The sequence below is a fragment of the Petaurus breviceps genome, unplaced genomic scaffold (genome assembly GCF_028583685.1).
Source record: "Petaurus breviceps papuanus isolate PSGF00001 unplaced genomic scaffold, PetGlider_PUasm1.0 90919, whole genome shotgun sequence".
Taxonomy (NCBI): domain Eukaryota; kingdom Metazoa; phylum Chordata; class Mammalia; order Diprotodontia; family Petauridae; genus Petaurus; species Petaurus breviceps.
In genome coordinates this window covers 40,818,559-40,842,569 of record NW_027187378.1, presented here as the reverse complement: position 1 = coordinate 40,842,569, position 24,011 = coordinate 40,818,559, and the positions used below count along the sequence as shown (strand labels likewise).

Sequence of the window (24,011 nt, the reverse complement as noted above, 5' to 3'; positions counted from 1 at the left end):
TAGGGAAATGCAAGTGCACTTAACATATGAGACCTGGAAGCAGCGTGCCTCTCTAGCTCACTACCACCCCCACCCCAATAGCCCTAGATAGGTTTCCAAGCCCCATGATTGGCTAATGCCCACAAATGGGAAATAGCAGTATCTTTCTTTCCATCTTCTCCTCTCTTTCCTCACTTTCCGTTCTCTCTCACATGTAGTCTGTATCCTGCTGATTTTAGGCTGGTTAGGCAATATTGTCTCCCATTTTTTTCCCAAGAATGACTGAGACAGCTTATTACTGATATGCCCACAGAGATGCTTCCCTAACCCTGTTCTGACAAGCCTCAGGTCATACCATCCTGTGTGCATGCCCCCAGTAAGTTGATAATGTTCTTGTGTTTCCCAATCATCTTCATCATCTCCATTTCTGAGATCAGATCTGACAGGTCCTTCTCTGTTGCATCCGCTTTAGATAGAAAGACAGGTAGTGTCAGTCTTGAAGAGCTTCTTTCCCTCAGGACTTACTCCTTTTCCCACTCCCTCACATTCCTACTTTTCTTCCCTATGTATGTACATCTTTGGGATGTGGGGAAGATGGGCTGAAGGTAGGGAAGAGAGCCAAAGGAATAAAGTTGAGGTGACAGTAGGATCTTAAATAATGGGACAATAGCCTAGGCCAGTAGCAAATGAAGAACACCTCCTACTAGGGAAACATCCCAGAATATGTCCGGAACAGAGGCAATCAAGTCAGCACATTGTATGTGGCAGGGGGGAAGGAGCAGCAGATAAGCTGGAATGTTTCTCTTGGCCTGAGGCTTATAGTTCTGCTCAGAAAATTACACTGTGGAAAATAGAAAGAAGCAGCTTTAGTGAAACATGTCACTTACATTTCAGCATCTTCACTGCCACCTTGGTCACCCGGTTGGGTTTATCCTTATCCAACCCAATAGCTTCTGCCAATACTACTTGTCCAAAGCAGCCCTCTCCCAGTGGTTTGCCCAGAACCAACCTGTTTGAGAACAGACAGTGGGGGGAGAGAGGATTGTTGTGCTACAGTCCCTCAGAGGAGGTCATTGCTTTTATCTAATACAGAGCAATGAATAGAGAAAACTTCCTGTGGGCACTTTTTTTTTCACCTTTCGATATAAGGCCTAGGAGAAGGGGCCAAGGAGCTTTGCAGGAAGTTGAGGATGGACAATTACCTGTCCCGGGGCAGTTCCCAGCGGGGATCCTCAGGAAGTTCGTATTCAGAGACACCTGCTAGCATAGGGGTCCCACTGGAAGAAAGGCGTGAAGGCCGAACTAGCAGGACCCCTGAGTTCATGGAGGCACTGGAATCAGCAGACACCTATAACAAAAGAGTGGGGTTACCCTTCAAGGAAGCAGAAAGGGGGTAAGAGGCTGGATAATTCAGCATCTGGAGGAGGAATAAATTACTTCTTATAGCCAGAATTTCTCATCAGTATCTTATCTACTTATTGTCCATCTCTAAGGTGGCACAGGAGAGAGGAGAAGAGTCCTGTGACTCCAAAAACACATGTATACCCAGAGCTTCTTCAGACCACCTGAGTGACCTTGTGCACATTCTTTAACCTATCTGAGCCTCGGGTTCCTATCTGCAGAATGAAGAGGGAGGTTTAAACAATCTCTAAGATCCCTTACAGTTATTAAGGTTTCATGCTAGTCTATCCTATCACCCCAATAGCAGTTCTGCCTTTATACTCAGGTGGGGGCTTAGTGTCTGTAAATAACTTTTTGGCCCACACGAGAGATTCCTAACCCTTAAAACATTTCTTCTCCCCAGAGTTATCACCCAGTTCAAAAGCCTTCCCTTTCAGACTTCTACAAAATTCCCATAAAATTTTTGTAAATGAGAAAAAGATCTCAGGACGCATTCTTGCATACTTGCACCTCTGACTTTCCCCTAGGGGCTTGACCCTGATGTGGTCTTCCACATGCACAGCTGGAAACCCTTTTAGACATGACACTCTGATCGGCATGCCCAGGCCCAGACAACACCTAATTCATATATTCAGCTGAGTCAAAGGCTTGGCGTTGGAGCCTTGGAAGGGAAACTACTGGGGAAAGCAATGGGTAGAGAAGCTGCATCTCAGGGGGGACAGTTATGACTCTAACTTGGGAGCTTAGCTGACTCGGCCTCAGAAGTAGGGAGGCAAAGCTAGGAAATGGTAAGGTAAGTGTAGGGCACAGGATTTGAGAATTCAGGGAGTAGTGGAGGACACAGAGAGGATGCTGGGCATGGGAGGGAGAGAATGTGAACCCCCCATCTACTTTCTGTTACCTGTCTGCGCAGGGGGATGCTCTTGGCCAGCTTGTGCACAGCCATTTGGCTGTGGAAGTCGCTCTTTTTGGTGCCACTCTTCATCTTGTAGATGATGACAGACCCCACCATGCAGGAGATGAGGAAAGCCCCCGTGCAATAGATGATGATCTCCAGATAGAGAGGCGAGGTCATCACTGCTGGTCTCTCCTCCAGGGCTGAGTCGGTGTGAACAGGGTGTCAGCAGGCACTGGGGGGTACCAGCCTCCTAGGGCCCCAACTCCATAAGAAAAAAATAGCCCTTCCCTATTTCCCTTCCCCCCCTGCCCGGAGGGGGCGCTTATAGAGCTGAATGAATGGAGGCTGGTCAGACCCTGGCCCCAGTCACAGAATAGATTAGGCACCACCCAACTTTTGAGACTCCCCAAAGACTACCGTCATGGATAGAAGTGCTCTGTGCTTCACGCCCCACACCCAGGGAGGGGGAAGCACTCCAAGCTGAGCTGTCCTGTTTGGCTAACACTGTCCTTCAGGAAACAGAAGGGGAAAGGAAAGAACATAGGCACATGTCTTGGGTCTGCTGCTGAATATATAGCTCTGATACCCCATCCTTCATCCCTACTATATACTATTACCTTCATGTCACATCAAACCAAAATAGTAAATGTTTATGTTCTCAACTCATAACCAAACTCATGTATCTAGATTTAAAAATAAACTCTAGAAAATGTTCTGGAAAGGATTCCCCCCACTTCTGCCCATAGTCCATTTCAAAGCTCCTGTCTCCTACAATCAAAGGACGAGAGGTGGGAAGGTCATGCTTCTTTTCCCTCTCCGTACTCTCATACTCCACAATTTTCACTTGTCAGTATAATTCAACACCTTTCTTAGCATGGACAGACTATGGAGCATTTGGAAAAAAACCCCTGCACACAATGCCACCCCCTGTCCACTGATTCAGGCCTCTCTACACCTGCCCTCCAAATAAACTACTGCGTCATGGAAACACACCGTTAGATAACTCCCCTAGAAAGTCAGGATACTCAGCCTTAGTTCAACAGGACAGAGCCTGGAACACAATTTCACCAAAGTGAAGCAGATAATAGGGAGAAGAATTTGTTTTGTTTTGTTTTTTTCTCCAGGTCAAGGGACAGAAACAATCGATTGGGAGGGATATAGGTAGGATGGACAGAATGAGGACAGTCACAACAATAAACACTGGAGTCTTCCCTGCTTTTAGCTGGGCATTATCAGTCTTTGCTGGGCCCGTGTACTAGCATGGAAGGAAATAAAAAGCAGTGGCAGTAGCAGTAGCAGCAATGACAGTAAAAATAAAAAATGTCAGAATCCCCAAGCAAGAGACTTCCAAAGGCAGCAGTAAGGGATTCCATTCCCCAGGACATAAACCATCCCACCACCTTGAACAGACTCCTTCCTTTCCTGTCTAACATCAGGTCACATCTGGCTTAAATAGGGAAAATGGGTACAGCCTGTCTGAGAGAAGTCATGCTTAAGACAGCTGAAGACAGTATGATTATAGGAATTGGCATGGGACAGAAGCATATCCCTGGCATGTAGTGGTTCTTCCCCTAAACCACTTAGGTTTGAGGGGAAAAATGGAAATTAGACATGACATCACCAGGGGATTCTCAATTCCAAATGGTGGTGGTGTTGATTTTTTTTTTTTTTTTGGTGGGGGATGCATCAGACATAAGAATGGAAAGAGTCTACTCTGGAAGAGCACCCAGCCACAGGTTAAATCCAAACTACAAGCATGCATTGCCTTGGCCAAGGAGAGAGCCAGCTATGGATGTATGAACAGGAGATTCCTTGCTTTTGAAAAAGGAAAGCTCCACTCTCACCAGAGGGCTGTATTCTCACAGTTGGAGGGAGTCAGGGGTGGTGGTGTTTGTAGGTACTTCCAAGGCAGGGTCTGGTGCAAAGCCTAGTTCCACTGTCCACACCCACCCTCCTCTGTCTTCCTAAGGCTCTAGGCTTCTCCAAGACCTGCAATGCATGCTCCCTCCGTGCCTGTGGTAGGGGCAGGACATCGAGAGGAGAAGTACAGTATATACCTTCCAGAACGGTCAGCCATGCAGAGTGATGGGAGAGTCCAATAGAGTTACCCGCCAAGCATGTATACTCCCCTGCGTCCTCAAAGGAGACATTCCTTAAGTGAAGCACCTCCATCTCTTTGTCAGTGGTGTTAACACCGGCCGTCTAAAAGAGACAACAGGGGCAAAATGGACAAGCATAGGGCATGAGACCTCCAGGACAATGAGATGGTGGGAGGAGAGGCAATAAAAAAGGCAGAAGAGGAAGATGAAAAATGCTCCCCAATGTTTTGTTTTTGCAAAACAAAAAAAATCCCAGGCAGCAGTGAGACCTGAGAGAGAATGATGAGAGAGAGAGAGAGAGAGAGAGAGAGAGAGAGAGAGAGAGAGAGAGCCTGAGGAAGAACTCTGGCAGACCTACAAGAAGACGGCTAGTTATAACCCTTCACCGGATGCTGGCACCCCCTGGCCCATCCAAGCATGCTGGCAATGGGCGGCATGGAGAAATGGGACCTGGTAGGCGGTGGGAGGCTGTTTGGTTTAATGGAGAGACAGGGTGAGGAGGCACAAACATGAGGAAAGAAGGGTAACTGGATTCATATACAGCTCACAGAGGTTGCCTTGAGATGGTAGGAGCTGATTTCATCCTCCGGCATGTCCCCTAAACTCTGATCTTGACATTTATATCATAATTTTAAGGTTGGTAAAGTGCCATCTGAGCTTCAGGAAAGCCCTTTGGGGTAGGTACCATAACTGTAGATCACGCCCATTTTACAGATGCAGAAACTTAGGCTCAATGAGATATTTTTTTATATGACTTGTCCCTGGTCACATAATAAAGTAGGATCCAAAACTGGATCTTCTGATTTCCAAGTCCAGTGCCCTTTACATCACACTGCCTTTAGTACCATTCATAACACACTGAGAAAGCACACATAGGAACACACCCACATACATACACATACATACATATGTTCATATATACACACACAGAGCAAAGGAATAACACAGAAGGCAAAAGGACCAGTAGGAACCAACATGACAGGCAAACCAAACCAGCCGCCCATGCCAGGCATTTTTCCATGGCTCTGGGCACCAGAAACACAGTAGGAAAACAGGGAGAGGTTGGGGCTGACTTTTCCGTTTGCCCCAGCGACTTGGGCCTAAACCAAATTCCCGGCATAGGATGGCCCCATCTCCCGGTTACCTTTTGCCACAGGTCTGGTGACAGTGAGCCACGCAGACTGGCGAGCTTCACCAATATAATTGGAAACCTTACACACATACTCCCCGCTGTGGGCCTCTGTCACATTGAACAGGGTCAGCACTTCCGCATCTGAGCTATTAATCCCCGAATGCTGGAATAAACCAATTACATACCAGTCAATTGGGCAGACATGTGCGCACTACCATGCTTAGCCCCCGGCTGGATACCAGGCAGGTGCAAGGCGCTAAGGGAAAGGGGTGATTAAATGAAATCTGTCATCTTTTCTAATTTTTACACAATAGGATCAGTTTCCCTTAAAAATTAAAAAAAATCTGACTGAAAAAAAATGAACATAAAAATCCTCAAAAATGAAACACTAGCTATCCCCCTCAAATCAAATGTTCCTGCTTCAGTCTATATTCCATATGTACACATATCCATGGGTGTATGTGTATGTATATATAAAGGTATATTGTGTAGATATATGTATGTGTATGCATGTATATATGTATGTATGTATTTCAGTTTTTTCAGTCATGTCTGACTCTTTGTTAGACCCATTTGGGATTTTCTTGGTAAAGATACTAGAGTGGTTTGTCATTTCTTGCAAACAGGGTTAAGTGACTTGCCCAGGGTCACGCAGCCAATAAGTATCTGAGGTCAGATTTGAACTCAGGAAGATGAGTCTTCCTGACTCCAGGCCTGACACTCTTATCATCCACTGTGCTACCTACCTTCCCATTACATACATATGTATATATACCTATACATACATGTGTATATATGTGTATCTATATATGTATTATATAAATTCTGGGACTGGATAGGGTACAGCAGAAAGAGATGGACGGCTTAAGTGCACATCCACAGTCCCATTTATAAGCAGGACCAGTTTCAGAACCAATGGCAAGGTCAGGCTTAAGCCTGGGACAGATGGGCTGCAGAAGGATGAGGTACGTGTAATTCAAGGACAACAATATGAATGTTTTTGACTTCTGGTGGTTACCTATTGCAAGACCCATTATGGGGACTTGGGCAATCTTTTCGCTAGGATTAATGGAGAAGCAGATTTTTAGGGCCAAAGGGCATGTGGTTGGGGGAGGAAGCAGAGAAGGGAAAGGGTACATGATAGCGACTAAGGAAGTCAGTACTTAGGAGCAAAGGGAAGAGAGAGCATTTCCGTGATTGAGAATTTGTACATAGTATTTTGCTAGCCTGAAGTTGATGTTCTACTACCCTAACTCCCAGACAGTGACTTCAATATGAAGGAGAGAATAGGGAAAGGGCATGGAGAGGCCCTGTTTGAAGGTCTAGTCTAAAGATGGAACCAAAATGTCACAGAAAAATTACTCTCCCTAGCCCACCTCCCACCTTTAGTCCTCCTCCCCTCCCACCTCCCCTACTGCAAATCCCTGGGAAGAGGATTTTCTCCTCAATAAGACTGATGGTGCTTAGAGGGAAAGGAACCTGGGCTCAAGAACAGTAAGGGGACTTGAAAAGCGTATCAATGTGTCCTTGCTTGGGAGCCATTGCCTCCTTCCTAGACCACAATGCCCATGAAAAGTGGTTCCAAGTCCTGGGACCAGTTTTACCTTTAGAATTTGCACATATGGCAGGTTGTCCGGGCCAATCTTACTCCCGTTCACTTCGATGTGCTTTAGCCACTGGATGTGAGGCTGTGGGTCACTGTACACTTTGCACATAAACTCCACGTTGCTGCCCAAAGCCACTGTTTTATTGGCAGGCAATCCAGCCTGCAGGATGGGCCGGTGAGGTGACCGCTCTACATAGAGGAAGGGGAAAGAGAGGCAGGAAAACCTAGTCATATCTCAAAGCAATTCAAGTCTCATAAGAAAGCAAAAAGAGCTGTAGCCTAGCCACCATTCCTGACTCACTAATCTCGACCAGACTCCCAGAGGGTAACTTAAAAGCAAGGAAGAAGAGCCTTTTCACTGCATTCTAATTCAAGGAGTCAGAAAAGGTCTCACTCCCACTGGCCCTCAGAAAAAAGACTCAGTTAACTAAGAAAAACCAGTTTCTAAGACTCCAAAACTTTTAAATACCTGCTTGTTAGATGTTTCATTTCTGGCAATTTCGTATCAAGAAAACCCTCGGAAGGACTGTCTTAATCCATCCATGACTCACACCCCAAGCCCATAGCCCACCTTGTTTCCGGGACATCTCTATTTCCCATGTCTACATTCCTTTTACTTCCTTTACCATCTTCACTGGAAGTGAGAAATAACGGCTAGGCACTGGGGAGCCAGGACGATGAGTCTCTGCCCTCAAGGAGCCCTTAGGAGACGTGGGAGTAATTTCTTTCACCTCCAGCCTCCTTTTCCCCAAGCTCCTCATTCTGGCCCTTTGCTCAGTCCAGCTCACAAGCCCAGCCCTCGTTCTTGTATTCTCCTTACCCACGACATCCAGCTGGTAGGTGTGGTTAATACTGCCATACTCGTTCTCTACGATGCAAGTGTAGTTGCCTTTATCAGACGGCACCACCGAATCCATTATGATACTCCAGGTGGCATAGCGGACCTGAAAGGAAGTAAGAGTGAACCAGACACAGCATGGAACCAGCCCTCTGCATTAATGCTTTCATCCCTCCAACCCAGGGGGGAAAAATAACAGTAATTTATATAGTTCTTCAAGGTTTGCAAAGTGATTTACATGTTATTTCATTTGATCTCTCATAATGACCCTAGGAGGTAGGTGCTATCATAATCCCTATTTTACAGATGAGGAAACTGAGGCAAGCAGAGGTTAAGTGACTTGCCCAAAGTCATATGGCTAGTCTTCCTGACTCCAAGTCCAGTTCTCTATCAAAGAAACTATCACCCATGATGGGGCACAAATATTTTCTGACACAAAGGTTTTTGTTGCGATGAGGGGCTCTTTTCTGGGTTCTATACACCCTAAGCAACAGTGAGAGGAGTGAAATGCTCCAGTTAAGTGTTCCCTACCCTCAGAAAGAGCCTTACTAGGAGTCTGGTAGGAACCCCATGCTACAGCTATCCTTGGGGCATATAAAGACCTAATGCCTCAACTTTCTTTTTCCTTTTGGAGGGCAATTGGGATTAAGTAACCTGCCCAAGGCTACACGGTTAGTTTTTTTGTGTTAAGTGTCTGGGCCCCTGCTTTCCTCACCACCTAGCCACCCCGATGCCTCAACTTTCAATCATCCCAATCCCACCTCTCAGACTCTAGGGGAGAGCCCTGAAGTTTCTTTCAAATAAATTCATTCGTAGTACTGGGTATTTGTTCTTCATACTTTTCAGATCCAAACACAGCATGATGAATGTGCAATGTAAAATATATACCTGGTTAACTGACAGGTACCAGTGAGGTTTAAAAAAAGTTTCAATATTTCTATGTTTTTTATCTTTCCTCTTTGTTTTCCTACTTTAAGTTCTTTAGGAAAGAAAATGGGTTAGGGGAAGAATAAGGGTCCACAAGAATAATCAACAAATAAGGAAGGCTGGTAACTTAGTATTAGGGAAGGAGACTGGTCCAGTGGAAAGAATGAAAGATTTCGACTCAGAGGATGTAGGCTTGCATTCCAGCTCTGCTGCTTACTATCTAGGTAAAGCTCGACAAATCAATTCACCTCTGTGGGCCTCAGTTTCCCAATTTGTAAAATGAAAGTGTTGGACTAGATGAGCCCTGAAACCCCTTCCAGATCTGAATCTACTTTCTTATTATATTACTATTAGGAAAAGATGAAACGGAAGGTAAAACAGGCAAAAAGTGTCATTTTAACTTGGCAGTGGCTATTTCAGGTTCTTTTAAGGGACAGGTAGGAACAGAGTGGAGAGAAAATGCAAGTATTTACTGAGCAAATACTATGTGCCTAGTACTGTGTTGTATTTGAGGAATACAAACTCATTCTCTTTCCTACCAAGTCCTCCCCTCTTCCTAACTCTCCTCTTACTTATTAACTACAAAGCAGCAGTCACTTGGAGGGCACCACCATCCTCCCACTCACTCAGCTTGAGACCTAGGTACCATCCTTGACTCCTCACTCTCTCACCCCACAACTGTCAAGTCCTGTTCCTTGTATCTGTACAACATCTCTCTTATATGATCCCTTCTCTCCCTGAAAGTGTTACCTCCCAGGTATCGGTCCTCATCACCTCATGACTAGACTATTGCAAGAGTCCCTCTTTCTCCATGATAGTCCACCTTCTACTCAGCTGTCAAAACAATCTTCCTATAAAGAGCAGGTCTGACTATGTTCCCCTGCCTCCTTCCCCATCCAATCTATAAATGACAGCGGTTCCCTCCTTCCCTCCAGAATCAAATATGAAATCCTCTGTTTGGCTTATACAGCCCTTCCTCACCTGGTCCATTCCTATCTTTCCAATTGTCTTACATCTTATTATCCTCCGTATACTCTGTGATCCTGTGACACTCATCTCCTATTATTCCTCGCAAAAGAGAGTCCCCCATATCTGGAATCCTCTCCTTCCTCATCTCCATTTCCCAGCTTTCCTGGCTTCCTTTAAGTCCCCCAAATCTCACCTTTTACATGAAGTCTTTCTCCTGTGACCTCCCTAGTGCTTTCCCTTTGTGACTATCTCCAATTTATCTTGCTACTATCTTCTCTGTATGTAGTTGTTTTCAAGTTGTCTCCCCTGTTAGGGACTGAACTCTTTGAGAACAAGGATTGTCTTTTGCCTTTATTTGTATCCACAGTGCTTAGCATAATAGGCCCTTAATAAATGCTTGCTGTCTGCTCTCAGCAGCCCCCCTTTCAGCTCTTGTTCCTACATCCCCTATTCATCTTCCCAACAACCCCCCCATATAACCACACCTTGTAGCCCCCAATCCGGTGGTCAGGTTTGAATTCTTTGCCATTCTTCAGCCAACGCAGAGTGGGGTTAGGGGTGCCATTTGACGGGCATTTGAACTTCACTGTTTTAGCTGCCGGTACCGCATGCAATTTCTTTTCCATCTTTTCTGGTGATGTCCAGTATGGAGCCACGGCTGCCAAGGCCAAGGGTGAACCAAGAAAAGTAGAGGGGAAATCAGCCAGACCAGCAAGCAAGAGTATTGGGTCAGTGCTGTGTGACACATCTCCCAGGAATGACCCTGATGCCAGGTGTACTATCTGGGAAAAGTGACTGGCACTACCCACTTAGCCCCAAATGCACTAATCCCGGCTGGATTATTTTACAGCCATGTACCATCAAAGCCCGCCATGTGTCCAGGTAACTAACTGTGCATTTTGGGGTACCTAGTACCCTCTAGCCTTTCCACAGAGCTTATGCAGATTTCAATCTGCAGGTACAACTCTAACCTTCCCCCTCTCCACACCCTGACCTGCTCCAAGCCCCCAATTTCCACAGGTAATAAGGTAGGAAACAGTGTCTCACGCGTACGGTTTGGCTTAGTGTTATCTGACTCTTTCTCCTCTGATGAGGAGTCATCATCATCATCATCATCTTCTGAGGAAGGGAGAGCATCTGTGAAGGAAGAGGAAAAAGCACTTGAGGTTATTTCCAAGGAAGAAGGGTGTGCCCCCAGCTCTCTAAGCCATACCAGCACTAACTGTCCAGGGAGTAGTCTCCCTGTTAGACATAAATATAGATGACCCCCCCCCCGAAAGCCACTTACCCTCAATGACTAACTTTCAATGTAACATAACAGCAACAGTTTAATAGTTACCACAAGTTCACACACCCACTCCCACTCCCTCACTCAGATTCATCCCACGCCCTGTCCCTGCCTCCATGCCTAAATCTGCCCAGAAAATCTTACCATCCTTTAAATGAAAATGGTGATATATATCAACCATCTCTCCTCCTCCCCCATCTTAGCTCCAGGGACCACAGGTATCCCTGATGATTTGGGACATAGCAATGGCTGCCAGGGACCCTGCATCCCTTTTGGGATAGCTCACACCTCAGACCACTGTGACAGCACAGTAAGTAAAGAAGTAGTACCCTTCTCTAGAGTCACAAGTAGGGCTTTCTGACCTGCCTTTCTTTAAGGCAAAAAGCCTTCTTTATGCCAGTGCCTCTGACAGTACCACTTTCCAGTAAGTACATCCTGAGCAGGAACAAGAAGAGTCCTCAACACAGACCTTCCAATCCCACCCAGGTGGTCAGTTTCATTTGTCAATAACCATCCAAGTTTATGTCAGATATTTTCCAGTCCCTCCTAGTGCTTCTGAGAGGAGCTGATGTATCCCTCGGTAGGAGCGTGTTTGCAATGATGCCCGCTGCAGAGATTAATGAATGGTTCCCAGAAGTCCTTGTCCTTCCCCCTTGAGCCCTGCTTTGGTGAAGATCCCTCTCTTGCACCTTGACAATGGCAGAATTGGGGTCTTTAAAGAGGCCAATGCCACAGAGCCCTCTGGTTCCCTGCAACAGCTGGGGAGGAAAATGGCCACAGGTATTCTCTGTGCATGTGGCCAGGTTCCTTGGTGCCCGTCACTCCGACAGCTCCACCAAGATGGGGTTATTGTGCTACGTGCACCAAGGCTGAAGGACATCAGCTGTCCAAAGTGAGCAGCTGAGCCCCAACTGAGTGCCTGGAGATCTGGGCGTGCTGTGACAGGGAGGATTCAGTGAGGTGCTCACTGTGTAGGAGCAGTCAGCCAATGCTGTAGGGAAGAGAAGGAAGATCTTGAGGCCCTTACGTCTTCTCCAAAGGGCTCTCAGCACCTGAGAGCTAAGCCAGGCAGTGTGGGCAGGCGGGCAGCAGAGGTTAGTGGGCAGCGGCTCTGAAGCAGAGTGGGCAGGGGTGCAGGAAACCATGAAAGAGTAGGGGAGCATCACCTCCCCGTGAGACTACCAGAGAGGTGGGGAGGTGCGATGCTACCAACCTGAGACATTGACGGAGAAGTAGGTGATGTCGCTGCCTGAGGGGCTGTTGGTCACACAGGCGTAGAGCCCGGAATCCGAGGGGACGGCATCCCGCACCTCTACCTCCTCCCCAGTGATGCGAGTGCGGTTGCTCTCCACCAGTTGCACCCCGTCCCGCAGCCAATTGATGCTCTGAACATCCTCCCTTAGCCGACAGCGAAGCTGCAACAGGTCACCAGGGTGCGCCAGAGAGGACTCCACTTCCACGGGGGCACCCCAGGGCAGGGCTGGGGCCACACACCACCGCAGAGGCAGAAGGGACAGAGAGGAAGAGGGGGGAGAGACAAAGGGCATTACGCTAGCTGAGTATGAGCCATGGCACCCAACGGACCACTAGCTCAGGAGCCACGAAATCAAAAGGGTGAATGTGGGGACTGGCCCAGCATCCCCTTCTCCACCTCCTTCCCAACTGACTCTCTCATAGAATATAGGAAGAAAAAAGCAAAAGTTAGAAAGCAGCTGCGGCAGCATTAAGCATTTCATTTCACGTTTCATTTCCCTCATTCCTAAGGGAAAAGGCTAGCTATTCCAGGCCCTTCCTCCCGCCTGCCCCAACATCCCTCTGCAGTCCGGGTATCTTTTCTCCTCACACTTACTGGCTGGCTGCCAAGAGTCGTCACTTCCTGGAGGCCAGCCCCAATTCCCTTTCCAGCACTACCTTGTTCTTGTCCCATTCCCTAATGACAGCCGAACACACCCTGTTCCAAAGAAAAGCATTGCCTGTCTTCCTCCTCCCCCACCAAATTTGAAGAAGGCAGCTTATTACCTGGGAGGTGGGGGGGGGGGGGCAGGAGAATGCTTAAATCATTCATAGAGTGCGGGGTCTGGCACAAGAAGGCATACACTTATGTGAGAGTGACAGGCCAGGGAGAGGTCAGCTTAGGAGAACCTCCAGCTAACAGGTGTCGGGGCCCAAGGATTCCTAGCGTTCTACAATATTAGAAACAGAGGCTAGCAGCTGCCGCAAAGCCCCACACTTGCCCTGGCAGCATGAGGCTTTTGTACACAAAGGTCCTTTCTCCTCATCCTATCATTCAGGCTTCCTCTCTCAAGCTACACCAGCCCACCCCCACATACACACACTCCACAGAGTCCACTCTCCTCACCCACCTCTCCTCACAGGCAACAGAAGAATGGAGCTGATTACTCAGAGAGCTGGTCCTAGCAGCTGAGGGTCAAGAAGTCCCCCTGCTAAGTTCCTACAACCTTCCTCTACCAACTAGCAACTCCTGCCCTTCACTACATACAGATGTACAGACATACCAAGAAATGGACGTGACCGGTCCTTTGACATCACTCTGATATCCCCTGACCCACTTTCTTCAAAGTGAAAATGAAGGATTGATTTCCTTCCACCATATTCAATGCTGTAAGTACAGATCCCTCATCCTCCTGTCTACTACCCTACTCTAAATTTTAAACTCAATATGCTATTCATTCCTCCTAACTCATATGGAAGCTAAGGAACCTGCTTCCTGGGTGTTTCTACTTGTAGCATGCATCACAACTCTCTCCCCATAGCTATAGCATTTGTGGACAGTCTCAGGGGCAGATCCAAGGGGTCCCAAACACTTCATACCATGCTGAGAAGTCCAGTCTAAGCCACTGAACAGAGAACCCAATACCCTCTTCCTTGACAAGGGATCAAGGAACACTTTGAAAGGTATAAAAGCAGATTGTAGATTGTTGCTGTTGGTTGAAAAGGCACCTTAGGGATCAAGCCCACTACCTGACCTCTCACTGTGCCCCCCCCCCCCATTTTGTAGAGGAGGGAAACCAAGTGATTTGCCCAAGGTCAAACATGGTGTCAAATCCATTATTAAAAACCAGGTTTTCTGCCTATCAAATCTAGTGTTTTTCTACCACCACATATTTTGCTTACAGTTTGTACAAAACTGAAATGTTCATATTTGGCACTGTTCATTTAAAATAGACCTCCCTCCCCTTAGTAAAGAGCAGGGGTTTAGAGAGCTTCTGTTAATATAAGTAGTTATACATACAAATATCACAATTATATAATCATGTTCCTACCCCCAAGCATTTTAAACCCCTTTCTGAAGGGGGGGAGGGGCCAGAGAAACATCTGTTAGAAATCCTCTGGCCCATAGACAGTTATCCTACAGATCTGACAGCATGACCCCCAACCTTCATCTATCCTACTGAGTAAAATACCAAGGTGAAATAGATCATATACATGATTTAAAAATAAGTTTCTGTGGTTTAAAGAAAAGGACATTATTCTTCATATTTTAAAAGTTTGAAGTATTGTCCACCTTGGGCAATAAGAAGCAATTGAGAGGTCAGCCACCCTTCATGGAAAACAGCAAACACTTTTATTGATCAAGTCTCATTTCCCTCCAATGACCTCACTGATTAAATATTTTGTCTCTCTTGATCCGTACCAAGTTACCAGCCTTTGGACAAACAGCAAACTCAAATTCTTAGCCTCTGGCATCACATATTTGACTTCAACAGGTCCCAAGGACAAGAGGTGCCAAGGAAAGCAAATGGCATTTTCCCCAGGAAGAAAGAAAAAAAGAAAGAAAGAAGACAGGGCCCTGCTGAGACAGTCGTTGCCTCATTACAACTTGGACTGAAGACAAAATGCTTCCCACCTGTCCCCAGAGCAGTCTGCAAACAAAACTCTTCTGTCTGATATGCGCAGAGGCCTCCAGGCCCAGTTTTTCTCCCCTCTGTGCTGTTTTTGCTGCTCCAAGTTTCCTTCCAAATGTTTCTGGAATGTCTCCTTTTCTCGGTTCCCACTGTCTCTTCCCAAGTACAGGCCTTCACCATCTCATTCCTCCCTGACTTCAGTTTTACCGGCTTCCATTGGCCCCACATGCTGCAGCCAGATTAATCTCCCTAAAGTGCTTTTATCTTATTACTGTCTTGCTCAAGAACACACATTGATTATACTATGGTAAAATGAAAACTCCTTGGTCTGGCAAGGCTGATCAAGGCTGGTCGAGGCTTCCCCTAATCTGGATCCAATCTACCAAGTCAGCATTCTTTCTGTCTCTTGCTATGTTCCAGTCAAATGTCTTCTCAGCTGACCCTTTGCCAACAACACACCGTACCCCCAGTCCAGTAACTGAGCCGTTACATTACTCATCCTTGTTATTATTATCTATTGGTCTCTTCCCTCCGCTCTGCCTATCTGATTTTTGCCCCATCCTGCACTGCCTAGCTGAAGTCCCAGCTCTGTGAAGCCTGATCCAAGAGCTGGAAGTTGTCACACGGTCCAACAACCTCTTTCATTTTACAGATGAGGAAACGAAGACCCAGAAAAAAAGGAAATGGATTGACCAAGGTCACACACACATTGAGCAGCAGTGTCGAGGCCAGACTCAAGACTTCAAAGTTCTTCCCACCATACCATACCACCTCGATCAATCTAACACATTTTGGATCTTAATCTTACGCTATATCACGTCCTCTTGATGAAACTCCAGCGGTTCCCTATTGCCTTCACATTCAGGTATAAAGTCCTTTGGTTAGCATCTAAAGTTCTTCCCAACCAATCTGACCTGCTCTAATTTTCTTTTGTTCTACTGTCTCCATGTGCATTATGATCTAGTCATACTTTCCCCATGACTGTAATTGTTCTCCCTCCTAATTTCTACTCCGGTTTTCTTTCTTTAAAAAAAAAATAATCATGGGTAAGTGACTTGCCCAAGGTCACATAGCTAGTAAGTATCTGAGTACAGATTTGAACTCAGGTCCTCATGACTCCAGGGCTGGTGCTCTATCTACTGCCCCACCTAGCATCCCTCTCTAACTTTCTTTTAAGATTCAACTCAAGTACCACCTTCTTCTGGAGGCCTTTCCTGGTCCCCACTCCCCAACCCCTCATTTGTATTTATATTGTATGTTCTGATTCATACAAACACACACTTACATACATATATACACACACACACACATAAACACACATATTTTCCTCTCCCCACTAAAATGCAAGCTTCTTGAGGGCAGGAATTGGTTTTGCTTTTTTTTTGTACATATCCAGAGTCTGAATTCTGGAGTTTACTCTACCCCCAGACTTCTCACACTGGAAATACTGTCTGCCCCTGTGGCCTCTTTCTATGATTGGCTGGTTCCTCCCAGAACCTCTCTTTTAAGGAGAATGGCCAGACAAACCCAAACCGAGTCTTTTATTCCTCTCATCTTCATCCAGGACTCTGGAATTTCCCTATCATGACCTCTTGTGGGTACTAGGAGTGACCTCCCATTAGAGTGTCAGCTTCCTGAGGGCAAGAACTGTCTTTCTGTTTGCATTTGTATTCCCAGAGTTTAGCACAGTTTCTGCACAAAGTAAGTGCTTAATAAATGTTTATTGATTGACTACCCTGTTATTTAATTATCAGATGTATTTGTGTTGTTTCAAAAAAGAGATAATGTTAATTGGGGCACGTTGTTTTTTATATCTCTTCTTTATCCCTCCTCACACACCTCCCCAGTGCTAGATATATAGTAGATGGTCAATAATTTTCCCATTCAATGCTCTTTTGAACTGAATTTCACCTCTGACAATAACATAACTTAGGGGTACTAATGACAACCTAGGGTTGAAGACTGTTTTTAGTGCTTTTTATCATTGTTCACTGTGATCTTTCTGTAGCTTGGTTTCTCAGTTTGTCAGACAAACATAAAGATGCATCACAGCAATGCTGTAAAGCTAATGGCTCCATTTCTTCAAATGCATGTCCATCTTTCTATTCGCCTATCTAAGGAGGATTGATTTGGGGACTACAGGCCATCTTAAGCTACTGATTCATGGCCTCCAAACCAATCAGCAGCTCCCACTGCCCAGCTCTCCTTTTTGTCTCAGTGTGCACTATTAGGAGCTAAGTCAAGGATACTTAGCTTATTTTCATCTACCCCCCACACCAACCATGAGCAGCCATGGCCTTCTAGGCACCTGACTGTTCTTCTATGTCACCAACCAGGTGTATAGCATGAGATGAGAAGTGGTGTGGAACTGAGCTTACTATAGCTAAGAAAACTGGAGTGAAAGAGAGACAGGCTGAAGGTCAGCCTCAGTTGAAACCAAAATCCCAGCACTGTTTTGAGGGAAGAGCCTAGTTAATTGGGAAATGACTTATGTTAGGAGAACCAGGTGACAATTATTGACAAGCCAGAGTATATCAAAAGGAAGCAATCAGGATAGTGAGAGTACTTGAAATAAGACCATATAAGGATACATTGAAAGAGCTGGTGAAGTATAGCTGGAAAACACGACAGCGGACATCATAAACCGCCTTCAGATGTCTCAAGGGCTGTCACAAAGCCGAGCAGAGAGCAGAACGAGGAGGGCGGAAGTCAGAAGAAGGGAAATTTTGGACTGATCCGCTATAGATGAAGAAAAGCGTCCTCATGATTGGCACTGCCTGAAAGTAAAATGGGCTGCTGTAGTAGACAGAGAATCTTCTGGGGAAGCCTAGGTATTGAAAATATTGTAAAGGAAATCCATGTGCAGGGATGGGTATGGAACAAATTACCTCTAAGCTTCTGTGATTTTCTAGTACAAAGGCGTCCAACATGCTGCAATGCAAAAATGCAACAGGGAAATATTGAACATAATTAATTAAAAATGTAATGGAACATAAATAATGTTGATATGTGGTTTTCTATGTCAAAAGGAAGCTCCTTATATACAGTTTAGTGGCCCCTGTTTCTATTCGAGTTGGACACCACTGTTCTAGTACTATCATTATTACTACTGTAAGGAAAAGGAAAAAGATTCTTGAGTTGTAGACTTCAGGACACAAGGTCAATTCAAGCCTTTATTATTATCCTTATTACATGGAACTGTATTTGGGCACTAGGAGTATAAAGATGATGTAAGAACTAACACTCCAAGGTTTACAAAGCATTTTACATCCATTATCTCATTTGATCTGCACCTCAACCCTATGTGAGGTAGGTGCTATTATCCCAATTTTACAAATAAGGAAACTGAGGCAGAGAGTTGGGTTGATTCTCCCCGGATCACATAGCTAGTAAATATCTGAGGCAGGATTTTAAATGGGGCCCAATTTACTTCAAGGACCTCAAGGAGCTTACAACCTAATAAGAGGTGGAAACGGTCAGGATATACACATGCAATTGCCACAAAAAGGATGGTAATAAATAAAAGGAGGAGGTCTGCACAAAGTCCTTTGATAAATGTAAAGAGACCGATCACTTTTAGCTGGGGATGGGGAAAATCAAGGAAATCTTTATGGTGAGGGTACTTGATTTGGATCCTGAAAGGAAGGATTTTAAGAAGTGGAGATGGAGGTGGAAAGGAGTCCATTCCATACATAGGGAGCATTATAGGCAAAGACAAGGAGATAGGTTAGGGCAGGATCAGAATGGGGGATAATGTATAGCCCTGTTTGGCTGGAATGGAAAGTAATCATGGGTTGGGGGTTAGTAGGGTAAGAATAGAAGAAAAGGAAGAAGGAAGGAAATATTCAAAAGCCTGCCTTACTGAAATGACTGAACATACTTAGTGAAATACTTAGTTAAGAGTCTGCATTGCTTTTACATTCACCTCCTTAAGTCAATGCTTCCTTATTCCTCAAGGAGTATGGCAAGAGAACACAGGAGCCTGCTAAGGTGTTGGGATCAGCCTAAACCCTTAAAGTAACTTAAGTCCAGAAGCAGGGACAACCAAGATAAATACCTACATGGTCAACATCTTTTCTACTGGATACCTTCTTCATTTCCTTCTCACATTTACGTCCACCAATTTCTCTGCTTTTTAATTTTTGTAAAAGATTCGGTAAAATGCCATATTTTAAGTGGACTGAAGACTAACAAGGACAGGAACACACTTCTCTATGATTCTCAATAGTTGGTGAAGACAGTACATTTCTAGGGTAGACTCCCTTTCCAGTTTGCCCTAAATCAGAGAAAAGATTTGTTTCTCTTCTTGGGTATATGCAAAGTAAGATACTTTTAATGCCATCTCTTTCCCATTTCCCCCAAACACTATTGCCTTGTAACCTAAAACAAGCCAACAGGTGTGGCATTTTGCTGGTGGCAGAACTGGCTTCCCTTGCCATACAGTACTCTGGTCCAAGGCATAATAAGGCAACAGGTCCAGGCTATTCTTCACAAACTTTTGTCTCTTTTACCAGGCAGTGTGTTCCTGGTCGGGGTGTCTTGGGGGAGGCTCCTCTCAAATGGGGGAAGAGAGTCAGACAGAGACAGAGAGAGGTTCAGATGCATCTAGACCTTACTATTTTAGTGGCAAAAGAAAAGACTAGAACCTATGTGGTAAGCATTGTAAAAAGGTCATATGAAAGGACATGGTCTCCTTGACTTCGAAGAAACATGACTTAAAAACCACCTGAAATATATTCAAATAGATCTGAGATCTCAAGAGATTATAGCTTTAGAGTTTCAAAGGATATCACAGTTATACACTCAAACTGTAAAGCTGGGGAACCTTAGTCCCAGGGAAATGAAATGGCCTGCCCATAGATGATAGTAGGTATCAAAGGTGAGATTTCAACCCAGATTCTCTGAATCTAGAGCAAGGGTTCTTAAGCTAGAGTCCATGTTTTTTTTTAAATTTTGATAAATATATTTCATAATTCATTCCCTATGTAATTTTATTTCCTGCATGTAGAGACATTATTCTGAGAAGGGGTTTTTAGGTTTCACCAGACTACTAAAAGGGTCCATACTACCAAAAAAAAAAAGGTTAAGAACTCCAGGTCTGGAGTCATTTCTCTTTCCATTCATTGATCTGGATGCCCCTTCTAATGAAGTAAATCAAAACCCATCCATATCTGTCCATTATGTCTGCATCTTCCCCTAAGTTTACCAGGGGGTAGGGATGGGTGGGGAGCCTTTTTTACTTTCTCCTGATATCTTGAGGATATCAGTGGAGGGTGCTTGCTCTCTGTTTTCCTTTACCCTCATAAGGCCAGCCCATCTTTTCTTCCTATCATACATTTCCCTCATGTCACGCTTTTCATGTGTTCTTGAATTTATTTAGTATATTTAGTTATACATTGCAGAATGCTCACACCTACCATGTGTCTCTTCATTGCTCATGAAACAAAGAAAAAAATACTAGAATTCGAAAGAAATGGAAAATAATAGAAGATATACTAGAATACTAAAGAAATGGAAAATATTAGAAGATATACTAGAATATGAAAGAAATGGAAAATAATAGAAGAATTTTTAATAGAGGAAGTAGAATTAGAGAGGTGTCTTAAAAGAGAATGTGGGACTTTGAATAGTAGAGAGAAAGGCTCTCCAGATAGAAGGAACTGTCTCAGCAGACCCACAAAAGCACTTATAAGGATGGTCTAAGTCATAGGGACAAAAGAGAATAGGGCCGACAGCAAGAGAGTGGGCTCATGTTGGGAGAAGTAAGAAAAAAAGATTGTCTTCAAAAAGTGCTATGGAGGAAAAGGTAGGACCTTTATATAAAGAATCCCTGAATTCAAGGGTAAAGAGTATGACAATGGTGTATTCATAGCATCATACACGTAGGCCTAGAAAGGACCTCAGACCTAGTTTAACACCTTCCTTTTTCTTTTTTTGGAGGGGTGAAGGTAGGGCAATTGGGGTTAAGTGACTTGCCCAAGGTCACAGGGCTAGTTTTTGTGTTAAGTGTCTGAGGCCTTATTTGAATTGAGGTCCTCCTAACTCTAGGGTGGGTGCTCTATTCACTATTCCACCTAGCTGCCCCAACACCTTCCTTTTTCAGCTGCCCAAGGTCACACAGGTGATAGTGGCAATGGGAGAACTTGAACTCAAGTCACTTTCCATTAAAACACCCTTTCTCCCATGTAGCATGTCAACAAGGAACATGGATGAACATACCCAGAAGTGGCTAGGTAGCACAGTGGATAGAGGGTCAGGCCTGGAGTCCAGATTCAAATCCTGCCTGAGAGGCTTATTAGCTAGCCATATGACCCTGATACTCAGCATCTGCTTGCCTCACTTAACTCCTCAGTAAAAATGAGATAATAATAGCCCCAATCTCTCAGGGGTGTTTTGAGGAGCAAATGAGACAATATTGGTAAAAATGTTAGCTACACAAACTTTGAAAAATTAATATATTAGCCCTGTTCCTAAAAGCCAACTTGATCAAATACTTGGGATATAACCACTAATTAACATAAACTCCATGTTTTTACATAAATATCAGTAGGAGATATTCTGGGGGTATGAGGCAGACTATAGTATTCTGTAGCTGCTAGGTCTGGAGAGGTACCTGAGTTCAGATCCCTTTTACTACCGTGTTTCCCCGATAATAAGACCTATCCCGAAAATAAGCCCTCCCCGTATTGTGTAAGATTCCCCTAAAATAAGCCCTCCCCCGAAAATAAGCCCTATTGAGATTGCTACTGTAGTGAAGGTGATCCCCTACGCTACACATTACATTATGTACCCTCTGTATGCACCGCCTCCCCCGCCCACCCCCCCCCCCCCGTGAAACGCACGCCGCCTTCCAAGCTGCATCCAATCAGAGCTGCAGCAGTGAGCGCGTCATCCTGTTCTTCCCCAGTGATTTGCTTGCTAGTGCCATTGAGAGCAGAGGCAGGACAACATAAGCCCTCCCCTGAAAATGAGCCCTCTGGTGTTTTTCTTTCCAAAAAAAAATAATAAGACAGTGTCTTATTATCGGGGAAACACGGTAGCTTTGGGATTCAGGCGAAGTTCCTCTATCTTTACGTGCCTCAGGCAATTCCTTAGGACTGACTTATCTATTAAACACATGAATTCTTAACCTGGGACCTAAAGAACCCTAGATTTCCAGGAGTCTGTGAATTTGAATGGAGAAAAAACAAACAAAACCCAAACATTGTTATTTTCACTAACCTCTAACTGAAATTTCACTTTTCCAACATTTTTCTGAGAAGGGAATTACATAGGCATCATCCAATTGCCAAAAGAACTCCTTTATTAAATCATAAATAGGCTGTGGTTCCCCATTCTGATAAAACCACAGAGCTTTCACATATTTAGGAAATATTCCAGAACACCACTCCCTACTTCTTCCTTCAAAGCTGTGATTTCATCAGTGTGAGTGGTCCTTCCACCAATCCTGAATGCAAAAAAACCCCTCCTTGCCTTAATAAATGATCCTCATGAGTTGCTGCAGCTTAAAATAATTTTAGAGTTGGAAATAGCCTTAACCATCTAGTCTAATCTCTTCAACTGAACCTCAGAGGGCTGGTAAAGTGCCTTGGTTACTATTAGGCAGCTAGTTAGTGGATGGGGCAGCTAGGTTTCAAAGTGGATAGAGTGCCAGGTGTGGAGTTAGGAAGACTCATCTTCCTGTGTTCAAATCTGGCCTCAGACACTAGCTGTGTGCTCTTGGGCAAGTCACTTAACCCTGTTTGCCTCAATTTCCTCATCTGTCAAATAAGCTGGAGAAAGAAATAGCAAACCTCTCCAGTATTTTTGCTAAGAAAACCCCAAATGGGATCACAACTGAACGATGAATTAGCAGAAGAGTTTAGAATACTGTTGCTCTAGGGCTCTCTTTATCCCCTTGGCTACTAACAGCCAGTAAAGACTTTTACATTCCTGAAAGGGAAGAATACGGCATAGTTTTGTTGAGTCGTGTTTGACTCTCCATGACCCATTTGGGGTTTTCTTGGCAAAGATCCTGGAATGGTTTGCCACTCCTTTCTCCAGCTCGTTTACAGATAAGGAAACGGAGGCAAACAGGATTAAGTGACTTGCCCAGGGTCACACTGTAAGGGTCTGGGGCCCGATTTGAACTCAGGAAGAGGAGTCCTTCTGATTCCGGGCCTGGCACTCTATCCATTTCACCACCTAAAGGCCCCATAATTTAGAAAAGGATGTAAAAGATCTTATGATCAGGTAATAAAAGGTTCATCTGGGAAAATAACATAGCTGCTTCTCTTTCTCCTATTCCCATCCAGATGTAATTCGACTCCCTGTTACTGATGCTGCTATCTTTGCTAGATTATATAAGTTTTTGAACGGCAGGGGCCAGGTTTTTTTTTGTTGTTGTTTGTTTGCCTCTCTGTATTCCTACCACTACTTGGTGCCTGAGGCAAGGTAAGTAAATACTTAATAAATGCTTGTTAATTGATTGAGGCAGAACTGTTTATATTCAGATCCTACTACCTACCTAGTTTGTTTACAAAGTCTCTCCAATTTGGAAGTCAGGGGAGACTAGAGGGCATAGCTTAAAGACGGGTTGGGTGGCAACTTTGAGAACTGGGGAAGGATGTTAAAAAGTATTACCTCTTCTGAGAGAGACCACAACCTCCTCTCAGCCCACACACTTTCCATTTCTTGATTCCCACCCACCTTCTTTGGACAAACGAGGCCATTGATCCTCGGCTTAACACACACATACAGCCTTCTGGCTGGCTTAAGATTCCAAGGTAAACTCTGGGGAGCACTATTCCCTTTAGGGCCTTAGGGTCTTTGCTCCGGGACTGATTTCCACCTTACAATATATTTGAATTTTCTAAACACTTTCACATTCTTTTTGTACACACAACAATCCTACAAGGTAGAACCAATCAATATTCCTCTTAAGTGGGTGTCGTCCTAAATTTTCTTACAACTAAGTGTTTGTGTAATTGGGAGATAGAATTTAAGTCATTTCCCTGGTGTCATTTATT

General features: G+C 44.7%; 1 protein-coding gene across 14 annotated transcripts in view; it reads right to left on the bottom strand.

Annotated features, from left to right (window-relative positions):
- FGFR1 (fibroblast growth factor receptor 1) overlaps positions 1-24,011 on the bottom strand; it is a 71,288-nt gene that overhangs the window by 6,188 nt on the left and 41,089 nt on the right. For 3 of the 14 annotated variants that reach the window (XM_069075883.1, XM_069075875.1, XM_069075884.1), the window contains 10 exons: positions 12,351-12,617; positions 10,897-10,986; positions 10,335-10,507; positions 7,936-8,059; positions 7,114-7,304; positions 5,522-5,672; positions 2,276-2,478; positions 1,182-1,327; positions 867-988; positions 335-445 (listed from right to left, as the gene is read on the bottom strand). In XM_069075883.1, coding sequence (XP_068931984.1) covers positions 335-445; positions 867-988; positions 1,182-1,327; positions 2,276-2,478; positions 5,522-5,672; positions 7,114-7,304; positions 7,936-8,059; positions 10,335-10,507; positions 10,897-10,986; positions 12,351-12,617 — 1,578 coding nt within the window. Of the gene's footprint in view, positions 1-334; positions 446-866; positions 989-1,181; positions 1,328-2,275; positions 2,479-4,335; positions 4,481-5,521; positions 5,673-7,113; positions 7,305-7,935; positions 8,060-10,334; positions 10,508-10,896; positions 10,987-12,350; positions 12,618-24,011 lie in introns of all 14 variants that reach the window. The other 11 variants (XM_069075879.1, XM_069075877.1, XM_069075881.1 and 8 more) reach the window with 11 other exon arrangements.